Source organism: Calliphora vicina, chromosome 4 (genome assembly GCF_958450345.1).
Source record: "Calliphora vicina chromosome 4, idCalVici1.1, whole genome shotgun sequence".
Taxonomy (NCBI): domain Eukaryota; kingdom Metazoa; phylum Arthropoda; class Insecta; order Diptera; family Calliphoridae; genus Calliphora; species Calliphora vicina.
In genome coordinates, this window is record NC_088783.1 from 119,391,488 (window position 1) to 119,415,945 (window position 24,458).

Here is a 24,458-nt window from a genome sequence, read left to right on the forward strand (position 1 = left end):
GAAAATTATTAAAGCAATAAATTGAATCATTGGTTTATTATTACTTACTGCTTAATATAGAAATAAATAATATTGAAAAAAGGGTTATTTTCCAAAGGAAAATAAATAGTAGCAAGAGAAATTTAATGTTTTAATAACAAAGAAAGAGAAGACTTGTCAATTAGTGATAGTTACTGGTTATGGTGATCGTTATAGCGATATCATAACAGAGTTATTTCTGCCAATATTGGATGATATTGCTGATACAGCCTGTGAAACAATTGAATAACTATCGAAGACATTTTATGATCATGAACTTTAGAGAGAGAGACTAATCAAGCAGTGACAAGTGATCGTTATAGCGACATGATAACAGATTTATTTCGATAAAAATTGCATGATATTGATGCATGTCCCGTGAAACAATTCAATTACAGCTTAAGACATTTGCTGATCATGAACTCTAGAGAAAGAGACAGAGTGACTACTAGTCAAACAGTGACAGGTGATCGTTATGGCGACATGATAACAGATTTATTTCGATCAAAATTAGATGATATTGATGAATGGCCATACAGCCCGTGAAACAATTGAATTATAGCCTGAGATATTCTCTGATCATGTACTCTAACCTTTTGGTGATCGTATGGTCAATGGTGTTAGGTTTTCTGATTGTGGGTTTATTATGAAAGGTAAAGTCCACAACCATGTGGACTTTGAAAGAGACATCAATGATCATGATCATGCTGCAAATGATCATGGAAAATTTCGATAAAAGAGTGCATAGAAAATGTAGCTGAATGAATCAATAGTTGTTCTACCTTAATTGCAGTATTTAATTTAATTTCTCAGAAAAACTATTTATTTAGAGTTTTCTTGCGGCCTAAACACCTTAACTAATCTCTTTTTGCTTAAACAATGTTTGTTTGTATTGGTATTACGTTACAGCTATAATTAAATCAAATTTCTTTATATGAAATTCTGTTTATTAAAGAAATTGTCTTAAAATCTTGTGCTGTAAAAACAACTTAAATATGGCAAATAATGGTTTAAGTAGCTGTAGCAAATACTCATACAAATAAACTAAGAAATATTGCATTTTAAATACAATTAAATAAATCTTGGATGAGCCTTTTCGAGCAATAGAATTTAAAGCAACAATTTGTGTAAAGAATAAAGAAGGCCAACTCAATGTTGCAGCATTTAAATGAATATAAAAACCTATGATCACAAAATTAAACATGTCAAAGTGCAAACAATGGAAATTATTTACACTTTGTCACCTTTTTACTATAACATTGCGAAAAAAAACAGAAACAGAAAAACATTGCCAAGGAAATCATAACACACAGATTTAAAGGACTCGCTCGCACCTTAACACCAGCACTGTTTAACACTATGGGCAAATACGTTTGTTGGTTTTGGGTTTTTACACTCACACACACACTTTATTTTCAAACATTTTTTTTTGGCAAAAAGGAGTTTTTGTTTATTTTGCCTTAAACCAAACAACACATGTGAGTGAAATCGTTTGGAAAATACCGCAACAACATGATATTTTATGTTGAGATTTCCAAAATTTTTCACAATTTTCCCAATAGGTTTAAAACAAAGTCTTTTCTTTGCTTTTTAGATTCAATTTTCCCCCGTCTGGTTGCCTTTTCGATACAATAATTGTTAAATTCTGTGTTCTATGTTCTGTGCTGTGCTGTGTTGTTTGTATGGTTTGTCCATGTAATTGGGTTTTGTTTCTAATCATCGTTCTTACCTTCGGATAATCTCAGCTAATGCTGTTTGCCAATAATACAATTTAAATGTATTTAAAATAATACTGCATGTGTGTATTCATGTGTGTGACAGTTTCCTTTCACAGGATTTAAATACATAATTGAATATCAATTTAGCCAAGATTATTTAATGTTGCTTAAAACACTTGCCAAAGTAAATTTAAAGTTTTTTTGAATTTTTTACACAGAATTATTTCAAGTAATTAGTTTAAATTAATACATTATAAACCTCAAATAAATTCACCTAAACGAGTTTTTCCTTTTTTTAAAATTCCATCTAGTTCGAATCTTATTTTATTTGTTCATTAGCAGCATTGTTTGTCGGCCACGCCTATTTTCGAGTGGGCGGCACAATATTTTTTGGGCTATATCTTGAAAACTGTATTTGTTCCTTAGACAATATATATATCAAATGAAAGGTATTTAAATGGCCTTTGCAACGATATATTACATGATATATTAACATGGACTACTGGCCAAATCTGGCAAAAAATATTTTTGAAAAAATTTAAAAAAAACTTTCATATAAGTATGTATCTAGGTCGTACTATATAAAAGACAAGAGCTAATATTTAAGGTATAATATGACCCTGCAGGGATCTATATCCCAAGTTATTAGAGAAAGCTGGTGATATTTATGCTACGCGAAGAGTCTATAAGTCACCAAAGCCCAGAGTATGCGGCCAGAAATGCAACCGTAATATTCCATCATGACATTCGGTAACATGTTGCAGTACCTTTTAAAAACAAAATAGAAATAAGTGAGAACTAGAACAGAACTAGAACAGAACTAGAACAGAACTAGAACAGAACTAGAACAGAACTAGAACAGAACTAGAACAGAACTAGAACAGAACTAGAACAGAACTAGAACAGAACTAGAACTAGAACAGAACTAGAACAGAACTAGAACAGAACTAGAACAGAACTAGAACAGAACTAGAACAGAACTAGAACAGAACTAGAACAGAACTAGAACAGAACTAGAACAGAACTAGAACAGAACTAGAACAGAACTAGAACAGAACTAGAACAGAACTAGAAAAGAACTAGAACAGAACTAGAACAGAACTAGAACAGAACTAGAACAGAACTAGAACAGAACTAGAACAGAACTAGAACAGAACTAGAACAGAACTAGAACAGAACTAGAACAGAACTAGAACAGAACTAGAACAGAACTAGAACAGAACTAGAACAGAACTAGAACAGAACTAGAACAGAACTAGAACAGAACTAGAACAGAACTAGAACAGAACTAGAACAGAACTAGAACAGAACTAGAACAGAACTAGAACAGAACTAGAACAGAACTAGAACAGAACTAGAACAGAACTAGAACAGAACTAGAACAGAACTAGAACAGAACTAGAACAGAACTAGAACAGAACTAGAACAGAACTAGAACAGAACTAGAACAGAACTAGAACAGAACTAGAACAGAACTAGAACAGAACTAGAACAGAACTAGAACAGAACTAGAACAGAACTAGAACAGAACTAGAACAGAACTAGAACAGAACTAGAACAGAACTAGAACAGAACTAGAACAGAACTAGAACAGAACTAGAACAGAACTAGAACAGAACTAGAACAGAACTAGAACAGAACTAGAACAGAACTAGAACAGAACTAGAACAGAACTAGAACAGAACTAGAACAGAACTAGAACAGAACTAGAACAGAACTAGAACAGAACTAGAACAGAACTAGAACAGAACTAGAACAGAACTAGAACAGAACTAGAACAGAACTAGAACAGAACTAGAACAGAACTAGAACAGAACTAGAACAGAACTAGAACAGAACTAGAACAGAACTAGAACAGAACTAGAACAGAACTAGAACAGAACTAGAACAGAACTAGAACAGAACTAGAACAGAACTAGAACAGAACTAGAACAGAACTAGAACAGAACTAGAACAGAACTAGAACAGAACTAGAACAGAACTAGAACAGAACTAGAACAGAACTAGAACAGAACTAGAACAGAACTAGAACAGAACTAGAACAGAACTAGAACAGAACTAGAACAGAACTAGAACAGAACTAGAACAGAACTAGAACAGAACTAGAACAGAACTAGAACAGAACTAGAACAGAACTAGAACAGAACTAGAACAGAACTAGAACAGAACTAGAACAGAACTAGAACAGAACTAGAACAGAACTAGAACAGAACTAGAACAGAACTAGAACAGAACTAGAACAGAACTAGAACAGAACTAGAACAGAACTAGAACTGAACTAGAACTGAACTAGAACAGAACTAGAACAGAACTAGAACAGAACTAGAACAGAACTAGAACAGAACTAGAACAGAACTAGAACAGAACTAGAACAGAACTAGAACAGAACTAGAACAGAACTAGAACTGAACTAGAACTGAACTAGAACTGAACTAGAACTGAACTAGAACTGAACTAGAACTGAACTAGAACTGAACTAGAACTGAACTAGAACTGAACTAGAACTGAACTAGAACTGAACTAGAACTGAACTAGAACTGAACTAGAACAGAACTAGAACAGAACTAGAACAGAACTAGAACAGAACTAGAACAGAACTAGAACAGAACTAGAACAGAACTAGAACAGAACTAGAACAGAACTAGAACAGAACTAGAACAGAACTAGAACAGAACTAGAACAGAACTAGAACAGAACTAGAACAGAACTAGAACAGAACTAGAACAGAACTAGAACAGAACTAGAACAGAACTAGAACAGAACTAGAACAGAACTAGAACAGAACTAGAACAGAACTAGAACAGAACTAGAACAGAACTAGAACAGAACTAGAACAGAACTAGAACAGAACTAGAACAGAACTAGAACAGAACTAGAACAGAACTAGAACAGAACTAGAACAGAACTAGAACAGAACTAGAACAGAACTAGAACAGAACTAGAACAGAACTAGAACAGAACTAGGACAGAACTAGGACAGAACTAGAACTGAACTAGAACTAGAACTGAACTAGAACTGAACTAGAACTGAACCAGAACTGAACTAGAACTGAACTAGAACAGAACTAGAACTAGAACTAGAACTAGAACAGAACTAGAACAGAACTAGAACAGAACTAGAACAGAACTAGAACAGAACTAGAACTAGAACAGAACTAGAACAGAACTAGAACAGAACTAGAACTAGAACAGAACTAGGACAGAACTAGAACTGAACTAGAACTGAACTAGAACTGAACTAGAACAGAACTAGGACAGAACTAGGACAGAACTAGAACTGAACTAGAACTTAACTAGAACTGAACCAGAACTGAACTAGAACTGAACTGAACTAGAACTGAACTAGAACTGAACTAGAACAGAACTAAAACAGAACTAAAACAGAACTAAAACAGAACTAGGACAGAACTAGAATTGAACTAGAACTCAACTAGAACAGAACTAGGACAGAACTAGGACAGAACTAGAACTGAACCAGAACTGAACTAGAACATAACTAGAACAGAACTAGGACAGAACTAGGACAGAACTAGAACTGAACTAGAACAGAACTTAAACAGAACTAAAACAGAACTAAAACAGAACTAGAACAGAACTAGAACAGAACTAGAACAGAACTAGAACAGAACTGGAACAGAACTAGAACAGAACTAGGACAGAACTAGGACAGAACTAGGACAGAACTAGAACTGAACTAGAACAGAACTAGAACTAGAACAAGAACAGAACTGAACTACAACTGAACTACAACTGAACTACAACTGAACTAGAACTGAACTAGAACAGAACTAGAACAGAACTACAACAGAACTTAAACAGAACTAAAACAGAACTAAAACAGAACTAGAACAGAACTAGAACAGAACTAGAACAGAACTAGAACAGAACTGGAACAGAACTAGAACAGAACTAGGACAGAACTAGGACAGAACTAGAACAGAACTAGAACTGAACTAGAACAGAACTTAAACAGAACTAAAACAGAACTAAAACAGAACTAGAACAGAACTAGAACAGAACTAGAACAGAACTAGAACAGAACTGGAACAGAACTAGAACAGAACTAGGACAGAACTAGGACAGAACTAGAATTGAACTAGAACTCAACTAGAACAGAACTAGAACAGAACTAGGACAGAACTAGAACTGAACCAGAACTGAACTAGAACATAACTAGAACAGAACTAGGACAGAACTAGAACAGAACTAGAACTGAACTAGAACAGAACTTAAACAGAACTAAAACAGAACTAAAACAGAACTAGAACAGAACTAGAACAGAACTAGAACAGAACTAGAACAGAACTGGAACAGAACTAGAACAGAACTAGGACAGAACTAGGACAGAACTAGGACAGAACTAGAATTGAACTAGAACTCAACTAGAACAGAACTAGAACAGAACTAGGACAGAACTAGAACTGAACCAGAACTGAACTAGAACATAACTAGAACAGAACTAGGACAGAACTAGGACAGAACTAGAACTGAACTAGAACAGAACTTAAACAGAACTAAAACAGAACTAAAACAGAACTAGAACAGAACTAGAACAGAACTAGAACAGAACTAGAACAGAACTGGAACAGAACTAGAACAGAACTAGGACAGAACTAGGACAGAACTAGGACAGAACTAGAACTGAACTAGAACAGAACTAGAACAAGAACAAGAACAGAACTGAACTACAACTGAACTACAACTGAACTACAACTGAACTAGAACTGAACTAGAACAGAACTAGAACAGAACTACAACAGAACTTCAACAGAACTATAAACAGAATTAGAACTAGAAGAGATTTAGAACAGAACTAGAACCTGAATAAGAACCTAAAATATAATCTTTTTTCAAATAATCTACAAATTGATTTCATATATGGAATTGAAATCTCTATTTATATTTAGGAAGCTTTTGAGACTTAGGCTGGACATTAAAGTTTGACTCAAATGTTTTTCCAATCTATTTTTTTCTTTAATTCAAACATAGTTTAAGGTTTGAGAATGTTCTAACTTTTGTTTTTAAGTTTGAGAAACTTTTGAGTTCTATGTTTGAATTCACATGAATATTAAATAAATTTTCTTTGAGATCCAAATACAAATTTTATTAAGAAATAACAGAAAATAGAAATAACTTAATATTCGTTACGTTTTCTTTTGGAAACTTTAGTTTAAGTTTGCTGTAAATTATTTTTCCAACTTGTTTATTTTTAGTTAATTCAAATGTAAATTAAGGTTTGAGTAAATGATTGAGAAAATACTGATTTGGAAACTCGAATGGAAAATAATTTTAAAATTTTTCCATGAAAAATTTTCAAAAATTATTTAAAATTCTGAATCAGGCTCTATTTTGCTTTCATAAACATTTCTAAATTAAATTAAAATCGTTATAGGTTTGAGAAACCTTTGAAACATTGAAATATAATTTTAGGTTTGAGCATGATTCCGGAATTATAGTGAGCCATAACAGTGAAAACAGCTTAACCAGCAATATATTAAATTTTCGATTTTGAATGAAAATTTATTAAATAACATCATTTATTGTTATAATTATTAAATTTTGTCCGAGATTATAAACATTTTATTCAAGTTTTAAGATTTATTTCAAAATTTTTTGAATTGAAGACACAAATAATAAGTTGTTTAAAGAAGACGGAGTAAGAGTTCAGATTTTAGTTATAAATTTTTCAATTGAATAAAAAACGTTTAGTTTGGTTAAATAATTTTAATAATTCCGTCGGTTTTTTAATATTTATTGTTTCGAAAATTTAGAAAATAACAATGAAAACAATTGTAATCCTTTATTTATTTGTGTTCAAATTATGACACCTCATGAAAAGGGTTAAACCAAAAAATTACAGCTGTTTGTATTACAGAAATATAACCTAATTTCTATTATTTTCAATAACAATACAATAAAAAAAGGAATTATTTCTTACATGATTTTCACATGTCATAACAAAAATATTTATGAAAACCCCTTAATTATTGTCTTGAGATTTGTAGTTACAAAAAAGAAAGGATTATTACTTACTCATAACCATGTTTGTATTCATAATCCTGTTGCATATAATAATCCTGTTGATAAATATTATTGGCTGAGGCCGCCACTGCTGAGGGGTTAGTGGTGGTGGTGGTATAATAGCCGGAACCATAATCCTCATAATAACCACAATTTGGATTATAATTGGTCATATTTTTGTGTTTCAAATATTATTTAATAATTAAAACACTATCTAAACAATTTTATTTTCAAAATTATTTACTTTTTTTCAATTCTAATAGCTTTTTGATCTATTTCTTAAATGAAAATTGCTTTTTAATCCTTTATTTTCAAATTATAGCAACATTAATGGTTTGGTTTCTTTTTTTTTAAACTTAATTATTTGTTTATTATTTTATTAATTACTGAAGTATGTTTTTAATTTGCTGCCATAAAAATTCTCAATATGTCTAATAAATTCCATAAACAAATTAATAATGACTTTTTTGTATTTTTTTCAAAATTAACACACTTGACTTTAAATTGCTGTTAATCACCCGAAACATTTACCAAATTACTCTTCATTTAGCTGCTAGGTTTTCTAACCGATTAAATTTTTATATATTTTTTTTATTATTATTTCTTTGGTATCAATTCAAGTAGATGCGTAAATCCCGTTTGATTTGTTTTAGATCTTTTTCGCGATCGTGTTTTTTTCTTTTAATTTGGTTTAACCGTTGACACGTCTAAAGTGGGCGCTACGAATTTTTACTTTAAAAGCCTGCAATCACTTATTAAAGTCAAAAAGGTATTAAAAGTGTGAACAGAAATCATATATTTTATTTTATTTGTTTTTTTATTTGAGTTACGAGTACTTTTTTTTTTGTATAAATATATTGAACAACTACTGATATTGTTGGTGTATTTATTGCTAGTGCTCCCTCCCCAAAACAGCCAGTGGAAATATGTATATCAACAGTGTTAGATAAGGAAATAAGTATTTTCTCATAAACAGAACTAGAACAGAACTAGAACAGAACTAGAACAGAACTAGAACAGAACTAGAACAGAACTAGAACAGAACTAGAACTAGAACAGAACTAGAACAGAACTAGAACAGAACTAGAACAGAACTAGAACAGAACTAGAACAGAACTAGAACAGAACTAGAACAGAACAGAACTAGAACAGAACTAGAACAGAACTAGAACAGAACTAGAACAGAACTAGAACAGAACTAGAACAGAACTAGAACAGAACTAGAACAGAACTAGAACAGAACTAGAACAGAACTAGAACAGAACTAGAACAGAACTAGAACAGAACTAGAACAGAACTAGAACAGAACTAGAACAGAACTAGAACAGAACTAGAACAGAACTAGAACAGAACTAGAACAGAACTAGAACAGAACTAGAACAGAACTAGAACAGAACTAGAACAGAACTAGAACAGAACTAGAACAGAACTAGAACAGAACTAGAACAGAACTAGAACAGAACTAGAACAGAACTAGAACAGAACTAGAACAGAACTAGAACAGAACTAGAACAGAACTAGAACAGAACTAGAACAGAACTAGAACAGAACTAGAACAGAACTAGAACAGAACTAGAACAGAACTAGAACAGAACTAGAACAGAACTAGAACAGAACTAGAACAGAACTAGAACAGAACTAGAACAGAACTAGAACAGAACTAGAACAGAACTAGAACAGAACTAGAACAGAACTAGAACAGAACTAGAACAGAACTAGAACAGAACTAGAACAGAACTAGAACAGAACTAGAACAGAACTAGAACAGAACTAGAACAGAACTAGAACAGAACTAGAACAGAACTAGAACAGAACTAGAACAGAACTAGAACAGAACTAGAACAGAACTAGAACAGAACTAGAACAGAACTAGAACAGAACTAGAACAGAACTAGAACAGAACTAGAACAGAACTAGAACAGAACTAGAACAGAACTAGAACAGAACTAGAACAGAACTAGAACAGAACTAGAACAGAACTAGAACAGAACTAGAACAGAACTAGAACAGAACTAGAACAGAACTAGAACAGAACTAGAACAGAACTAGAACAGAACTAGAACAGAACTAGAACAGAACTAGAACAGAACTAGAACAGAACTAGAACCTGAAATAGAACCTGGAATAGAACGTGGAATATAACCTGAAATAGAACCTGGAATAGAACCTGGAATAGAACCTGGAATAGAACCTGAAATATAACCTGAAATATAACCTGGAATAAAACCTGGAATAGAACTAGAAATAGAACCTGGAATGGAACCTGAACTAGAACCTGAACTAGAACCTGGAGTAGAACGAGAACCTGAATTAGAGCTGGTTCCTTAACTAGAACATGAACTAGAACCTGAAATAGAACCTGAAATAGAACCTGGAATAGAACGTGGAATAGAACCTGGAATAGAACGTGGAATATAACCTGCAATAGAACCTGGAATAGAACGTTGAATAGAACCTGGAATATAACGTGGAGTAGAACCTGGAATATAACGTGGAATATAACGTGGAGTAGAACCTGGAATAGAACCTGGAATAGAACATGAAATAGAACCTGAAATAGAACCTGGAATAGAACCTGGAATAGAACCTGGAATAGAACCTAAAATAGAACCTGAAATAGAACCTGGAATAGAACGTGGAATAGAACTTGGAATAGAACCTTGAATAGAACCTGAAATAGAACCTGGAATGGAACCTGAAATTGAACCTGAAATAGAACCTGGAATAGAACCTGCAATAGAACCTGAAATAGAACCTGGAATAGAACCTGGAATAGAACCTGAAATAGAACCTGGAATAGAAACTGGAATAGAACCTGAAATATAACCTGAAATAGAACCTGAAAGAGAACCTGGAATAGAACCTGAAATAGAACCTGGAATAGAAACTGGAATAGAACCTGAAATATAACCTGAAATAGAACCTGAAAGAGAACCTGAAATAGAACCTGAAAGAGAACCTGGAATAGAACCTGGAATAGAACCTAAAATAGAACCTGAAATAGAACCTGGAATAGAACCTGGAATAGAACCTGAAATAGAACCTGGAATAGAAACTGGAATAGAACCTGAAATATAACCTGAAATAGAACCTGAAAGAGAACCTGGAATAGAACCTGAAATAGAACCTGGAATAGAACCTGAAAGAGAACCTGAAATAGAACCTGAAAGAGAACCTGGAATAGAACCTGGAATAGAACCTAAAATAGAACCTGAAATAGAACCTGGAATAGAACCTGGAATAGAACCTGAAATAGAACCTGAAATAGAACCTGGAATAGAACCTGGAATAGAACCTGGAATAGAACCTAAAATAGAACCTGAAATAGAACCTGGAATAGAACCTGAAATAGAACCTGAAATAGAACCTAAAATAGAACCTGGAATAGAACCTGGAATAGAACCTGGAATAGAACCTGGAATAGAACCTGAAATAGAACCTGAAATAGAACCTGAAATAGAACCTGGAATAGAACCTGAAAGAGAACCTGGAATAGAACCTGGAATAGAACGAGGAATAGAACCTGAAATAGAACCTGAAATAGAACCTGAAATAGAACCTGGAATAGAACGAGGAATAGAACCTGGAATAGAACCTGAAATAGAACCTGAAAGAGAACCTGGAATAGAACCTGAAATAGAACCTGGAATAGAACCTGAAATAGAACCTGAAATAGAACCTGGAATAGAACCTGGAATAGAACCTAAAATAGAACCTGGAATAGAACCTGGAATAGAACCTGGAATAGAACCTAAAATAGAACCTGGAATAGAACCTGAAATAGAACCTGAAATAGAACCTGAAATAGAACCTGAAATAGAACCTGGAATAGAACCTGGAATAGAACCTGGAATAGAACCTGAAATAGAACCTGAAATAGAACCTGAAATAGAACCTGGAATAGAACCTGAAACAGAACCTGAAATAGAACCTGAACTAGAACTAGGACTTGAACCTGAACTAGATCTAGTACCTGAACTGAAGTAGATTTCAAGTAGAGTTGTACCACAATTATAGTGAATATGGGATAGATTAGTAAGGAGTTCCTTTGGATCCACCTTAACTCTTTCCTTTCCCCAATATTCAACAGTGCCTTACATATTGTATCTCGTATGTTATTGTTGCTGTCATTAGTTTGTGTTGAGTGTGTGTTTTCAATATTTATCGATATCTCTCAGTTTCAGAGATAGCAAACTATTTACATTTGTTTTTGTGTGTTCTTGTTGTTGTTGTTTGTTTCCTTTATTTTCTGTGCAAGTGTTGGTGTTGCAATTGTTGTAATAATAATAAATATATTGTAAATGTTGTTGTGGACTTAAACCAAAAACTGTCAGTTAGTATTGGTAGCATTTGGTTTCCAATATTTTTTTTTATTCTTCTGTTTTTTATTATTATTTATTTATTTTGTTTAAGTTGTTGTTGTCATTGTTGACAAATACAACAATTGTTGTATTAAATGTTGGCAGAGATAAGTTTAATATTGAAATTATCATTGGCAGCAAAATAAAACACAAAAAGACATGAATAGTATTTGAAGAATTTATGATCATGGGTTGTAAATTTAAAGCACGAGTAGTTGAAATCTAATCCATTAATCCTTTTTAAAGAGCTGGATTATTAAAGCTTTTTGGAAGGTTAAAATGGGGGAAAACACAGAGACAATTTAATGACCTAGTTTAGGGAAATATTTGTTTTTTTAGAGTGGATTTTAATTAGAGCCTCTATTAAGGAGGATTAGGAGTTTAGTTACATTCATTTTTAATTAAGAGCCGTTTTGTCTAAAGCAAATTCAGTAGCAGCCAGTCAGTGTAAATTATTGTTATCAAACAAATGTATCATAATACCCAAAAACCAATTGATATCTGCTCAACCATAAAACGTTTGCTGCCACATAAATACAGTAGTTCAAACAATTTGACAGGTAAACAAACACCCCGAATAAATATTAAACCAACAAACACAGAAAATGCATACAACAGCAATCATAAAAATATCACTTTAACAGAAAAAAAACCTAAACTAAAATTGTTCAAGAGGGCCTCCCTCTAAATTACTAAAACTAAAATCCCCCCAAAAAAAGTAATGAATATAAAAACGTATTTAAATAAATCATAAATTTATTAACAAACCACCTCACCACCACTAAATTATCCCTATCTCCCTCTAACTTTTATAACGATTTGGTGAAAAAAAGAGTTAAAAAAATAAAAATAAATTCTTACTAGAACACAATAACCAACCAATTTAATCTTTGATTCAGAATTTGTTTTCAGATAAGCGTTTTTTTACATTTTAGCACAACAAAAAAAATAATAAACTTGATAACATCATGATGTTTGTATAACAGTAAACATCAACAACAATAATAATAATAATAATGTTAAACGTCAGCTAAAGAGTAAAAGAAGTAAGGACAAAGTAGCGGGGTTTAAAAAAATCGAAATTAAAGTTGAAATATGTATTTATTATGTTAAAGTTTCAAATTTATAATTAAATAAAAAATTTTCTAATTTTAATTTTAGCGATTTTTTTATTTAGCTATATTTTTGCGATATGCATACTAATTTTTAAATTTAAAAAATGTTTGTGAAAAAGCTTATTTTGATTTTAGCGATTTTTTAATTTCGCGATATTTTTGGGTATGCATACTAATTTTTAAATTTAACAATTTTTTGTGAAAAACCTGAATTTTCTTATTTTGATTTTAGCGATTTTTTTAATTAGGCGATTTTTTTTAGTTACTCAATATTTTTTTATATATACCAATTTTAAAAGTATGTATACTATTTTTGTAAAAAATCGCTTAAACAAAAAAATCGCTAAAATAAAACAACGCTTAAACAAAAATAAAATTGGTAAATTTTGCTCAATTAAAAAATATCAATAAGGAAAAACGATTTTTAAATTCATATTATGTTAAAGTTTGAAATTTATAAACAACAACAAAATTTTCAAATTTTGATTTTAGCGATTTTTTTATTTAGGTGATTTTTTAATTTAACGATTTTCAAATTAACTTTAGTTTCAAATTTATAATTAAATAAAAAAATTTTATAATTTCAATTTTAGCGATTTTTGTGAAAAACCTATTTTCGTATGTTGATTTAGCTATTTTTTATTTAGGTGATTTTTTTATTTAGGCGATTTTTTAGTTTTTCTGTTTACTAATTATAAAATTTAAAAATTTTTGTAAAACGGTTCAATAAAAAATAAAAAAAACAAAATTTAATTATTCTCAATTATGTTATTAAATTTATAAACAGCAGAAAAATTTTCTAATTTTGATTTTTTGATTGATTTTTTAATTAGCGATTTTTTTAATTAGGCTAAAATAAAATAACGCTTAACACAAAAAAAATTGGTAAATTTTGCTCAATTAAAAAATACCAATATTGAAAAACGATTTTTAAATTCATATTATGTTAAACTTTTAAAATTTATAAACAACAGCAAAATTTTCAAATTCTAATTTTAGCGATTTTTTTTATTTAGGTGATTTTTTAATTTAGCGATTTTTTAATTAAAAAATATAAATATTGAAAAACGATTTTTAAGTTCATATTATGTTAAAGTTTCAAATTTATAAACGACAGCAAAATTTTGATTTTAGCGTTTTTTTAGTTAGGTGATTTTTTATTTAGGCGATTTTTTTAGTTACGCCTTATTTTTTTTTATATATACTAATTTTAATAGTAAAAAATTTTTGTAAAAATCGCTTAAACAAAAAAAATTGGTTAATTAGCTCAATTGAAAAATATCTATATTGAAAAACGATTTTTAAATTCATATTATGTTAAAGTTTGAAATTTATAAACGAAACAAAATTTTTTAATTTTGATTTTAGCGATTTTTTATTTAGGTGATTTTTTTTATTGAAGCGATTTTTTGTAATTTAATTTTAAAATTTAAAACATGTTGTAAAAATTCGCTTAAACAAAAAAAATCGCTAAAATAAAACAACGTTAAAATTGGTAAATTATGCTCAATTAAAAAATATTAATATTGAAAAACGATTTTTAAGTTCATTTAAGTTTATGTTTGAAATTTATAAACGACAGTAAAATTTTCTAATTTTGATTTTAGCGTTTTTTTAGTTAGGCGATTTTTTTTTATATACTTATTTTAAAAGTAAAGAATTTTTGTAAAAAATTGCTTAAACAAAAAAAAAAATTGCTAAAATAATAAAACGCTTAAACAATAAAATTTATAAATTATTCTCTCAATTAAAAAATATCAATCAATATTGAAAAACAATTTTCATATTATGTTAAAGTTTGAAATTTATAAACGACTGCAAAATTTTCCAATTTTGAATTTAGCGATTTTTTAGTTAGGTGATTTTTTTATTTAGGCGAATTTTTTAATTATGGTATATTTTTTTATATACATTATACAATTTTAAAATTTAACAATTTTGTTAAAAATTACTTAAACATAAAAAAAATAAAAAAAAGCTTGACCATTAGTTAAAATTTCAAAGTTCTAAAAAACGACATCAAAACTTTTTAATTTTGTTTAATTTCTTTTTTTTATTTAGGTGATTTTTTAATTAAGCGATTTTTTTATTTAGTAGATTTTTTAGTTACGCGATAAAAAAAGGATTTGAAAAAAGGTTTAATAAGAAATTTTAAGTTACTCAATTAAAAAATCGCTTAAACACATTTTTTACATGACAGTTATTTAATTAAGATTTTTAATTAAACGATTTTTTCTAACTTGGATATTTTTAAAATTTTTTATTTAGGCGATTTTTATTTTTAGCGATATATTAATTTGGGTTTTCATAGATTTTTTATTTAAGCGTTTTTTTAATTTATCAATTTTTTTTTTATTTATTTAATTTTTTACTTCAGCTTTTTTTAAATGTAGTGATATTTAAATATAAAATAGTTTTATTTAAGGGATTTTATAGAATTTTTTGTATTTAAGTGTTAATTTTTAATTTAGCTTTCTTTTTATTCAGTCATTGGTTTAATTTTCCAATATTTTTATTTAAGCGATTTTATGGAATTTTTTTATTTAGACGATTTTTATTTTTAACGATATATAAATTTGGCGTTTTTTTTTTAAGTTTGCGATTTTTATGGATTTTTTATTAAAGCTTTTTTTTTGATTTGTCGCATTTTTTTTATTTATTGACTTAACAATTTTTTATTTAAGCTCTTTTTTTATTTAAAAAATTTTTTATTTAAAATCTTAAATATAAAAATTCTATAAAATAATTTTTGGTATTTAAGAGTTAATTTTTAATTTAGCTTTTTTTATTCAATCGATTGGTTTAATTTTCCAATATTTTTATTAAGCGATTTTATAGAATTTTTTTATTTAGGCGATTTTTATTTTTTGTTTAAGCGTTTTTTTTAATTTGGAGCTTTTGTTTTGTATTTAAGCTTTTTTTTAATTTATAAACTTTTTTTATTTAATTAATTTTTTACTTCAGCTTTTTTTAAATGAAGTGATATTTAAATATATTTTTTTTTATTTAAGCGATTTTATAGAATTTTTGTTAATTAAGAGTTAGTTTTTAATTTAGCTTTCTTTTTATTCAATCTTTTTTTTAATTTTCCAATATTTTTATTAAGCGATTTTATAGATTTTTTTTATTTAGGCGATTTTTATTTTAACGATATATTAATTTGGCGCTTTTTTTAAGTTTGCGATTTTTATAGATTTTTTATTCAAGCTTTTTTTTTGATTTGGCGCTTTTTTTTATTTATTGACTTAACAATTTTTTATTTAAGCGATTTTATAGAATTTTTGGTATTTAAGAGTTAATTTTTAATTTAGCTTTTTTTATTCAATCGATTGGTTTAATTTTCCAATATTTTTATTAAGCGATTTTATAGAATTTTTTTATTTAGGCGATTTTTATTTTTTGTTTAAGCGTTTTTTTTAATTTGGAGCTTTTTTGTATTTAAGCGTTTTTTAATTTATCAATTTTTTTTTATTTAATTAATTTTTTACCTCATCTTTTTTTAAATGTAGTGAATTTAATATACAATTTTTTTATTTAAGCGATTTTATAGAATTTTTGGTATTTAAGAGTTTAATTTTTAATTTAGCTTTCTTTTTATTCAATCGATTGGTTTAATTTTCCAATATTTTTATTTAGCCAATTTTTATTATTAACGATATATTAATTTGGCGTTTTTTTAAAAGTTTGCGATTTTTATAGATTTTTTATTTAAGCGTTTTTTTTTTAATTTGGAGTTTTTTTTTGTATTTAAGGGTTTTTTTAATTTAATTAATTTTTTACTTCAGCTTTTTTTAAATAAAGTGATAAATATCTTTAAATATAAAGATTTTTTATTTAAGCGATTTTATAGAATTTTTGGTATTTAAGAGTTAATTTTTAAATTTTGGAAAATTAAACCAGTCGAAAGTTTTCCAAAATTTTTATTTAAGCGATTTTATAGAATTTTTTTAACTTTATTTATTTGGCGTTTTTCTAAAGCTTGCGATTTTTATAGATATTTTATTTAAGCGTTTTTTTAATTTGGAGTTTCTTTTGATTTGGCACTTTTTTTATTTATTTACTTAACAAGTTTTTATTTAAGGGATTTTATAGAATTTATGGTATTTAAGAGTTAATTTTTAATTTAGCTTTCTTTTTATATAATCGATTGGTTTAATTTGCCAATATTTTGTTTAAGCGTTTTTTTTTAATTTGTAGATTTTATTATTAAATAGATTTTTATCATTTGTAAAAATTTTTAATTGCGCTTATTTAATGAATTTATTTTACTTTACAGAGATTTTTTTATTTTTAAAAATAGTCATGATTTCCGTTTTTTATTTAACTTGGATATTTTTATATTTGGGGACTTCTAAATTTTTTAACTAATCAGTTTTTTCATTGAAATTTATCGAAATTATTATAATTGTTTTTAATTGGAAAAATTTTCTATATAAGCGTTTTTTTTAATTTAGCGATTTTTTATTTTAAGTTTTTACTTAAGCAGTTTTTAATTTTGGCGTTTTTTTAGTAAAAATATTTAAACTTAGTTTTTTTTATTTCAATATTAATTAAGCGTTTTTTAAGTTTGTTTTTTATAATTTGTTTTAAATAGCGCTTTTTATTCAACTATTTGTTTAATTTAACAATATTTTGTTTAAGCGTTTTTTTAATTTGGCGATTTTTTATTTCAGCGACTTTTAATTTTATTTATTTCAAATGTTGCTTTGAAACATAATTTAGCATTTTTTATTTCGCCGTTTTTTTTTTTTTGTTGTAATTTAGCATTTTCTAATAAACTGACTTTTTATTTCAACGATTTAATAAGTCAGTGATTTCTTCTATTTTGGCGACTTTTTTATTTAAGAGCTTTTTTGAATAAAGGCTTTTTTGATTTTTGATTAGGCGATTTTTTATTTAATCATTTAATAATTTGCCAACTATATTTCAATTTCAGCAATTTCTTTTTATCTAAATAAAGTTCCTTTCAAAACATTGCATCACTGTTTTTATAATACTGGTATTAACCAAATCATATTAACATTAAATTTCTACTTAAAATTAATACTTTAATGCCATGTTATTGTTGCTATTGTTGATATTTTATTTTAGTATCGAACGTAATCATACATCAATGATTACGAGTAAAATTTTGTTACATACGTCACTGGCTAAGGGTATTTTTTCTTTATTTTAAAAAATAAATAAAATATGATTTTTATTTATTTTTTTAAAAAAAAATCGTGTTGTGTGCAGCATGTTGTTACCTGTATATTTAGTACAAGTTGTCAGGAGATAAGGAGGCAGCAACAAAACATGTATGATTGCTTGATGACTGATTAAAAATGTATGTGGATAGGCGGATGGATGGATGGACGGACGGTTGAAGTGAATGTGGTCAGCTGAGAATGTAAACAGAGTGATATTGTGTGAAGGGGGGGGGGAATAAATGTAAGTAGGTCAAATTTAATATTGAATAAACTTTACATGTTGCTCTACTCAAACTCCCCTCCACCAAATTCAGTTCTATTACAATTCTTTTGAAGTTCTGCTCTGTTCTAATTCAGGTTTTAGTTCAGGTTGTAGTAGAGGTTTTAGTTGAGGTTCTAGTTCAGATTCAAATTCAGGACCTAATTCAGGTTCTAGTTAGTTTTGTAGTTGAGGTTATAGTTTAGGTTCTAGTTCAGGTTCAAATTCAGGTTCTAATTCGAGTTCTAATTGAGGTTGTAGTTGAGGTTATATTTTAGGTTCCAGTTCTAGTTCACGTTTTAATTCAGGTTCTAACTCAGGTTCTAGTTCGAGTTCTAATTCAGGTTCTAGTTCACTTTTAATTCAGGTTGAAGTTGAGGTTGTAGTTGAGGTTGTAGTTCAGGTTCTAGTTTAGGTTCTAATTCAGGTTCCAGTTGAGGTTCTAGTTGAGGTTCCAGTTCAGGTTCAAATTCTGGTTCTAGTTCACGTTTTAATTCAGGTCCCAGTTGACGTTCTAGTTGAGTTTCTAGTTGAGGTTGTAGTTGAGGTTCTAGTTCAGGTTCAAATTCAGGATCTAGTTCGGGATCTAATTCAGGTTCTAGTTCACGTTTTAATTCAGGTTCCAGTTGCGGTTGTAGTTCAGGTTCTAGTTCTAGTTCAGGTTATAATTCAGGTTTTTTTTACGTTTTAATTTAGGTTCCAGTTGAGGTTGTAGCTGACGTTGTAGTTGAGGTTCTAGTTCAGTTTTCTAATTCAGGTTCTAATTCAGGTTCTAGTTTAAGTTCTAGTTCAGGTTCTATTTGAGTTTCTAGTTCAGGTTCTTGTTCACGTTTTAATTCAGGTTCTAGTTCTGTTCTAGTTCTGTTCTAGTTCTATTCTAGTTCTGTTCTAGTTCTATTCTAGTTCTGTTCTAGTTCTGTTCTAGTTCTGTTCTAGTTCTGTTCTAGTTCTGTTCTAGTTCTGTTCTAGTTCTGTTCTAGTTCTGTTCTAGTTCTGTTCTAGTTCTGTTCTAGTTCTGTTCTAGTTCTGTTCTAGTTCTGTTCTAGTTCTGTTCTAGTTCTGTTCTAGTTCTGTTCTAGTTCTGTTCTAGTTCTGTTCTAGTTCTGTTCTAGTTCTGTTCTAGTTCTGTTCTAGTTCTGTTTCTAGTTCTGTTCTAGTTCTGTTCTAGTTCTGTTCTAGTTCTGTTCTAGTTCTGTTCTAGTTCTGTTCTAGTTCTGTTCTAGTTCTGTTCTAGTTCTGTTCTAGTTCTGTTCTAGTTCTGTTCTAGTTCTGTTCTAGTTCTGTTCTAGTTCTGTTCTAGTTCTGTTCTAGTTCTGTTCTAGTTCTGTTCTAGTTCTGTTCTAGTTCTGTTCTAGTTCTGTTCTAGTTCTGTTCTAGTTCTGTTCTAGTTCTGTTCTAGTTCTGTTCTAGTTCTGTTCTAGTTCTGTTCTAGTTCTGTTCTAGTTCTGTTCTAGTTCTGTTCTAGTTCTGTTCTAGTTCTGTTCTAGTTCTGTTCTAGTTCTGTTCTAGTTCTGTTCTAGTTCTGTTCTAGTTCTGTTCTAGTTCTGTTCTAGTTCTGTTCTAGTTCTGTTCTAGTTCTGTTCTAGTTCTGTTCTAGTTCTGTTCTAGTTCTGTTCTAGTTCTGTTCTAGTTCTGTTCTAGTTCTGTTCTAGTTCTGTTCTAGTTCTGTTCTAGTTCTGTTCTAGTTCTGTTCTAGTTCTGTTCTAGTTCTGTTCTAGTTCTGTTCTAGTTCTGTTCTAGTTCTGTTCTAGTTCTGTTCTAGTTCTGTTCTAGTTCTGTTCTAGTTCTGTTCTAGTTCTGTTCTAGTTCTGTTCTAGTTCTGTTCTAGTTCTGTTCTAGTTCTGTTCTAGTTCTGTTCTAGTTCTGTTCTAGTTCTGTTCTAGTTCTGTTCTAGTTCTGTTCTAGTTCTGTTCTAGTTCTGTTCTAGTTCTGTTCTAGTTCTGTTCTAGTTCTGTTCTAGTTCTGTTCTAGTTCTGTTCTAGTTCTGTTCTAGTTCTGTTCTAGTTCTGTTCTAGTTCTGTTCTAGTTCTGTTCTAGTTCTGTTCTAGTTCTGTTCTAGTTCTGTTCTAGTTCTGTTCTAGTTCTGTTCTAGTTCTGTTCTAGTTCTGTTCTAGTTCTGTTCTAGTTCTGTTCTAGTTCTGTTCTAGTTCTGTTCTAGTTCTGTTCTAGTTCTGTTCTAGTTCTGTTCTAGTTCTGTTCTAGTTCTGTTCTAGTTCTGTTCTAGTTCTGTTCTAGTTCTGTTCTAGTTCTGTTCTAGTTCTGTTCTAGTTCTGTTCTAGTTCTGTTCTAGTTCTGTTCTAGTTCTGTTCTAGTTCTGTTCTAGTTCTGTTCTAGTTCTGTTCTAGTTCTGTTCTAGTTCTGTTCTAGTTCTGTTCTAGTTCTGTTCTAGTTCTGTTCTAGTTCTGTTCTAGTTCTGTTCTAGTTCTGTTCTAGTTCTGTTCTAGTTCTGTTCTAGTTCTGTTCTAGTTCTGTTCTAGTTCTGTTCTAGTTCTGTTCTAGTTCTGTTCTAGTTCTGTTCTAGTTCTGTTCTAGTTCTGTTCTAGTTCTGTTCTAGTTCTGTTCTAGTTCTGTTCTAGTTCTGTTCTAGTTCTGTTCTAGTTCTGTTCTAGTTCTGTTCTAGTTCTGTTCTAGTTCTGTTCTAGTTCTGTTCTAGTTCTGTTCTAGTTCTGTTCTAGTTCTGTTCTAGTTCTGTTCTAGTTCTGTTCTAGTTCTGTTCTAGTTCTGTTCTAGTTCTGTTCTAGTTCTGTTCTAGTTCTGTTCTAGTTCTGTTCTAGTTCTGTTCTAGTTCTGTTCTAGTTCTGTTCTAGTTCTGTTCTAGTTCTGTTCTAGTTCTGTTCTAGTTCTGTTCTAGTTCTGTTCTAGTTCTGTTCTAGTTCTGTTCTAGTTCTGTTCTAGTTCTGTTCTAGTTCTGTTCTAGTTCTGTTCTAGTTCTGTTCTAGTTCTGTTCTAGTTCTGTTCTAGTTCTGTTCTAGTTCTGTTCTAGTTCTGTTCTAGTTCTGTTCTGTTCTAGTTCTGTTCTAGCTCTGTTCTAGTTCTGTTCTAGTTCTGTTCTAGTTCTGTTCTCGGTCTGTTCTAGTTCTGTCTGTGTAATAAATTATATATTTATTTCCAATTTCCCCCCATTCTTTATTTATGGTCAACTATTATCAATCTATGTATATCTATTTAATGGTGGCTTTGAAAGACATGTCATCCATCATTGAGGTAGTTTTTGTTTTTATCAAATATCTATTTCTTAGTTTTTATTATGAATTGGGTTTTGTTTGTTTTAAATTGTTAATAATATTTAAGTTATTATTTTACAATAAACGGTCAGTCAGTCAGTCGTCCAGATAATTTCTCGTATATCAAAATTGTACGTCAATATTTTTATTTTTTTGTTATAGATTTTTTTTAATTTTTTTTATATATTATTTATTGAAAAAGCACTTGTTGTTTTTCTATAAATTATTTTTATTTTGATACAAGTGCTTTACACAGATTTTTTCGATTATTTGTCGTTATTTTGTAACATTTCAAGTGATTTATTGTTTAAAAAACACTTTAAAAGTTTTTATTATTTAAAGAAATACAAAAAAATAAAAATTAAATAGAAATGAAACGTAAGAAAATTAATTGCAATCAAGAAAATAGATAGATAATTTAGTAAATTGGCGAATGAATATACTTGAGCAAAAATTAAAGATAAAGTTAGTTAATAAATATTAAATAAATTTGAGATAATTTTATATAAATTTTGAATTATAAAATAAATAATAAGCTGTTTTTAATGACTTGCATTTAGTGGGGAAGATAAACTTTTAATTAATAAAAAAAATCTAATAAAAGTTTGATATTTTTAAATAAGATCAAAATTTTCTTCAAAATTTATGTAAAAAATTAAACAAAAAATATAAAAATCTATTAAAATTTTGATAATTTTATGTAAAAAATTAAATTTATTAAAATTTTCTAAATAAAATTTCAATGAAAATCTTTTTTAAATTTAAAAAAAAAAAATAAAAAAAAACACTCATTGACCCCGACGTGATTTGAACACGCAACCTTCTGATCTGGAGTCAGACGCGCTACCGTTGCGCCACGGAGTCATATAACAACTGCATGGCAAATTTCTGTTTTCTCTCAGTTAGTTGTTGTTTTAATTTCATTTACTCACACTCCCTTTGTTGTGTTGTTGTTGGGTTGATGGGTTTTGTTCTTGCTGAGTGGATTCTATAAATAACTTCCACACAAGCAGTAGTTGTTGTTGCTTGAATTCTGTTGGCTTTAGTTCTCGTAATTGACTGTAGAGGGCGCTGTTGTTATTAGGTTCTTTATCCCAATTAACAATTTTGTGTAGAATAAGAAAATGTAGGAATTTTAAGAATTTTAAGGATTCCTTGAAAAAATCTTATTATTTGTTATTTCATTAGATTTTAGTAAGAATTTTATAGAAAAAATCTATGTTTGCAACCGAATAATTCGATTGACAACAAATTCGGTTGCAGTTACGAATCTGTTTTATCTGTCCTTATCCTTAAAAAATCTTAATATAAAACTGTTGGCTTAATACTTAGGTCGAGTAAGTCTCTTTATTCAGGTAAGGTCTGCTGAATCTATTGAATCTTTTAAGTGGTAATTAATCTCATACTGTTCTGTTAAAGGATGAAGGAAAGTGATGAATGAATTTATTCAGGCTCGCTCTATTCACCGCCTTTTAATAAAATTTTTATGCAGATGAACTGACTAAAAAAATTGACTCTCAACTCGACCGTGAGTCAAAACGCTGGATGCCCTTGGTTGAGTTGAGACTACAGACAGGCATACTTACATTTTTATGATAGATTATTCTCCAATGGCCACCTCTTTTCATGACACTTTTCATAATGAAAGAGTTGACAAGTTAATTTCATAGCGAGAAAATAAGATCTCAACTGAATTTGACGATGAACTCAGTATGTCTGCGATCGATTTGAGACCAGTTTTTGTAGGCAATTTTTGATAGGAACCCGGAGAATATTGCTAAATGTGATTGGTGTTGGATGTACAAAAATGGTAAAATTTTTGAATTCTATAGAAAGATTTTTTTTAAAATTTTTTTTTTCGAAAATTTTAGATGTTTTTCCAAATAATTTATGAGAACTCAAAAAGGGTTAGTCCGATATTATTGAAGTAAACTAAAAATAGTTTCAATTCACATAGCCTTTAATCTGTTTATATATTGCGTTTTACTACGCTCAGTAATTTCAGAGTTATAATGACAAAGTGAAGAAAAAAATATATTTTTTACGTGAAAATAAATTTTTTTTTGTTTTAAAAAAATCAGGAAAAATCGAAAACGTCAGAAATGATGCAGATTTATTGCTTTATTTCAAAGCCACATGTAATAGGAATAAAATGAGATATTGATTATAAATATCGATGGATTTTTTTTCGTAGTTATTCACAATTAAGTGAATTCGCTCATTTTCACAAAATTTTACTTTTTTATTTGATATACATTAAATTGAGTAGTTTAGGTTCTTCTTTCGATTGATTGAATATTAAAAACATTTTCCTCATGCTGTGTACAAATTTCCACATATATATTGCGTTTCAAATATTTTTTTTATGCAAAAATATTTATTTTTTTGTTTTCAAAAAATCATGAAAAATCGAAAACGTAAGAAATGGTGCAGATTTATTGCTTTATCGCAAAGCCACATGTAATAGGAACAAAATGAGATATCGCATATAAAAATCGATTCATTCTTTGCGAATTTATTCACAATTAAGTGAATTCGCTTCGAAGCAAAAAA

General features: G+C 29.2%; 2 protein-coding genes and 1 non-coding gene across 3 annotated transcripts in view; 1 reads left to right on the top strand and 2 right to left on the bottom strand.

Moving 5' to 3' along the window:
- The window catches only part of LOC135958875 (homeobox protein vnd-like), a 43,296-nt gene extending 34,782 nt beyond the window's left edge, over positions 1-8,514 (bottom strand). Inside the window, exon 1 of the mRNA XM_065509810.1 lies at positions 7,770-8,514. Coding sequence (XP_065365882.1) covers positions 7,770-7,930 — 161 coding nt within the window. The 5' untranslated portion in view covers positions 7,931-8,514. The remainder of the gene's footprint in view (positions 1-7,769) is intronic.
- On the top strand, positions 8,382-11,744 carry LOC135958744 (uncharacterized). The gene is given in 4 exon segments (XM_065509639.1): positions 8,382-8,385; positions 10,270-10,506; positions 10,678-10,809; positions 10,846-11,744. Coding segments are annotated over 4 exon segments (1,272 nt in total).
- Positions 11,745-22,697: 10,953 nt separating this feature from the next.
- Positions 22,698-22,769, bottom strand: TRNAW-CCA (transfer RNA tryptophan (anticodon CCA)). Its single transcript has one exon. It is a non-coding gene; the product is annotated as a tRNA-Trp (tRNA).
- Between the last annotated feature and the right edge of the window lie 1,689 nt (positions 22,770-24,458).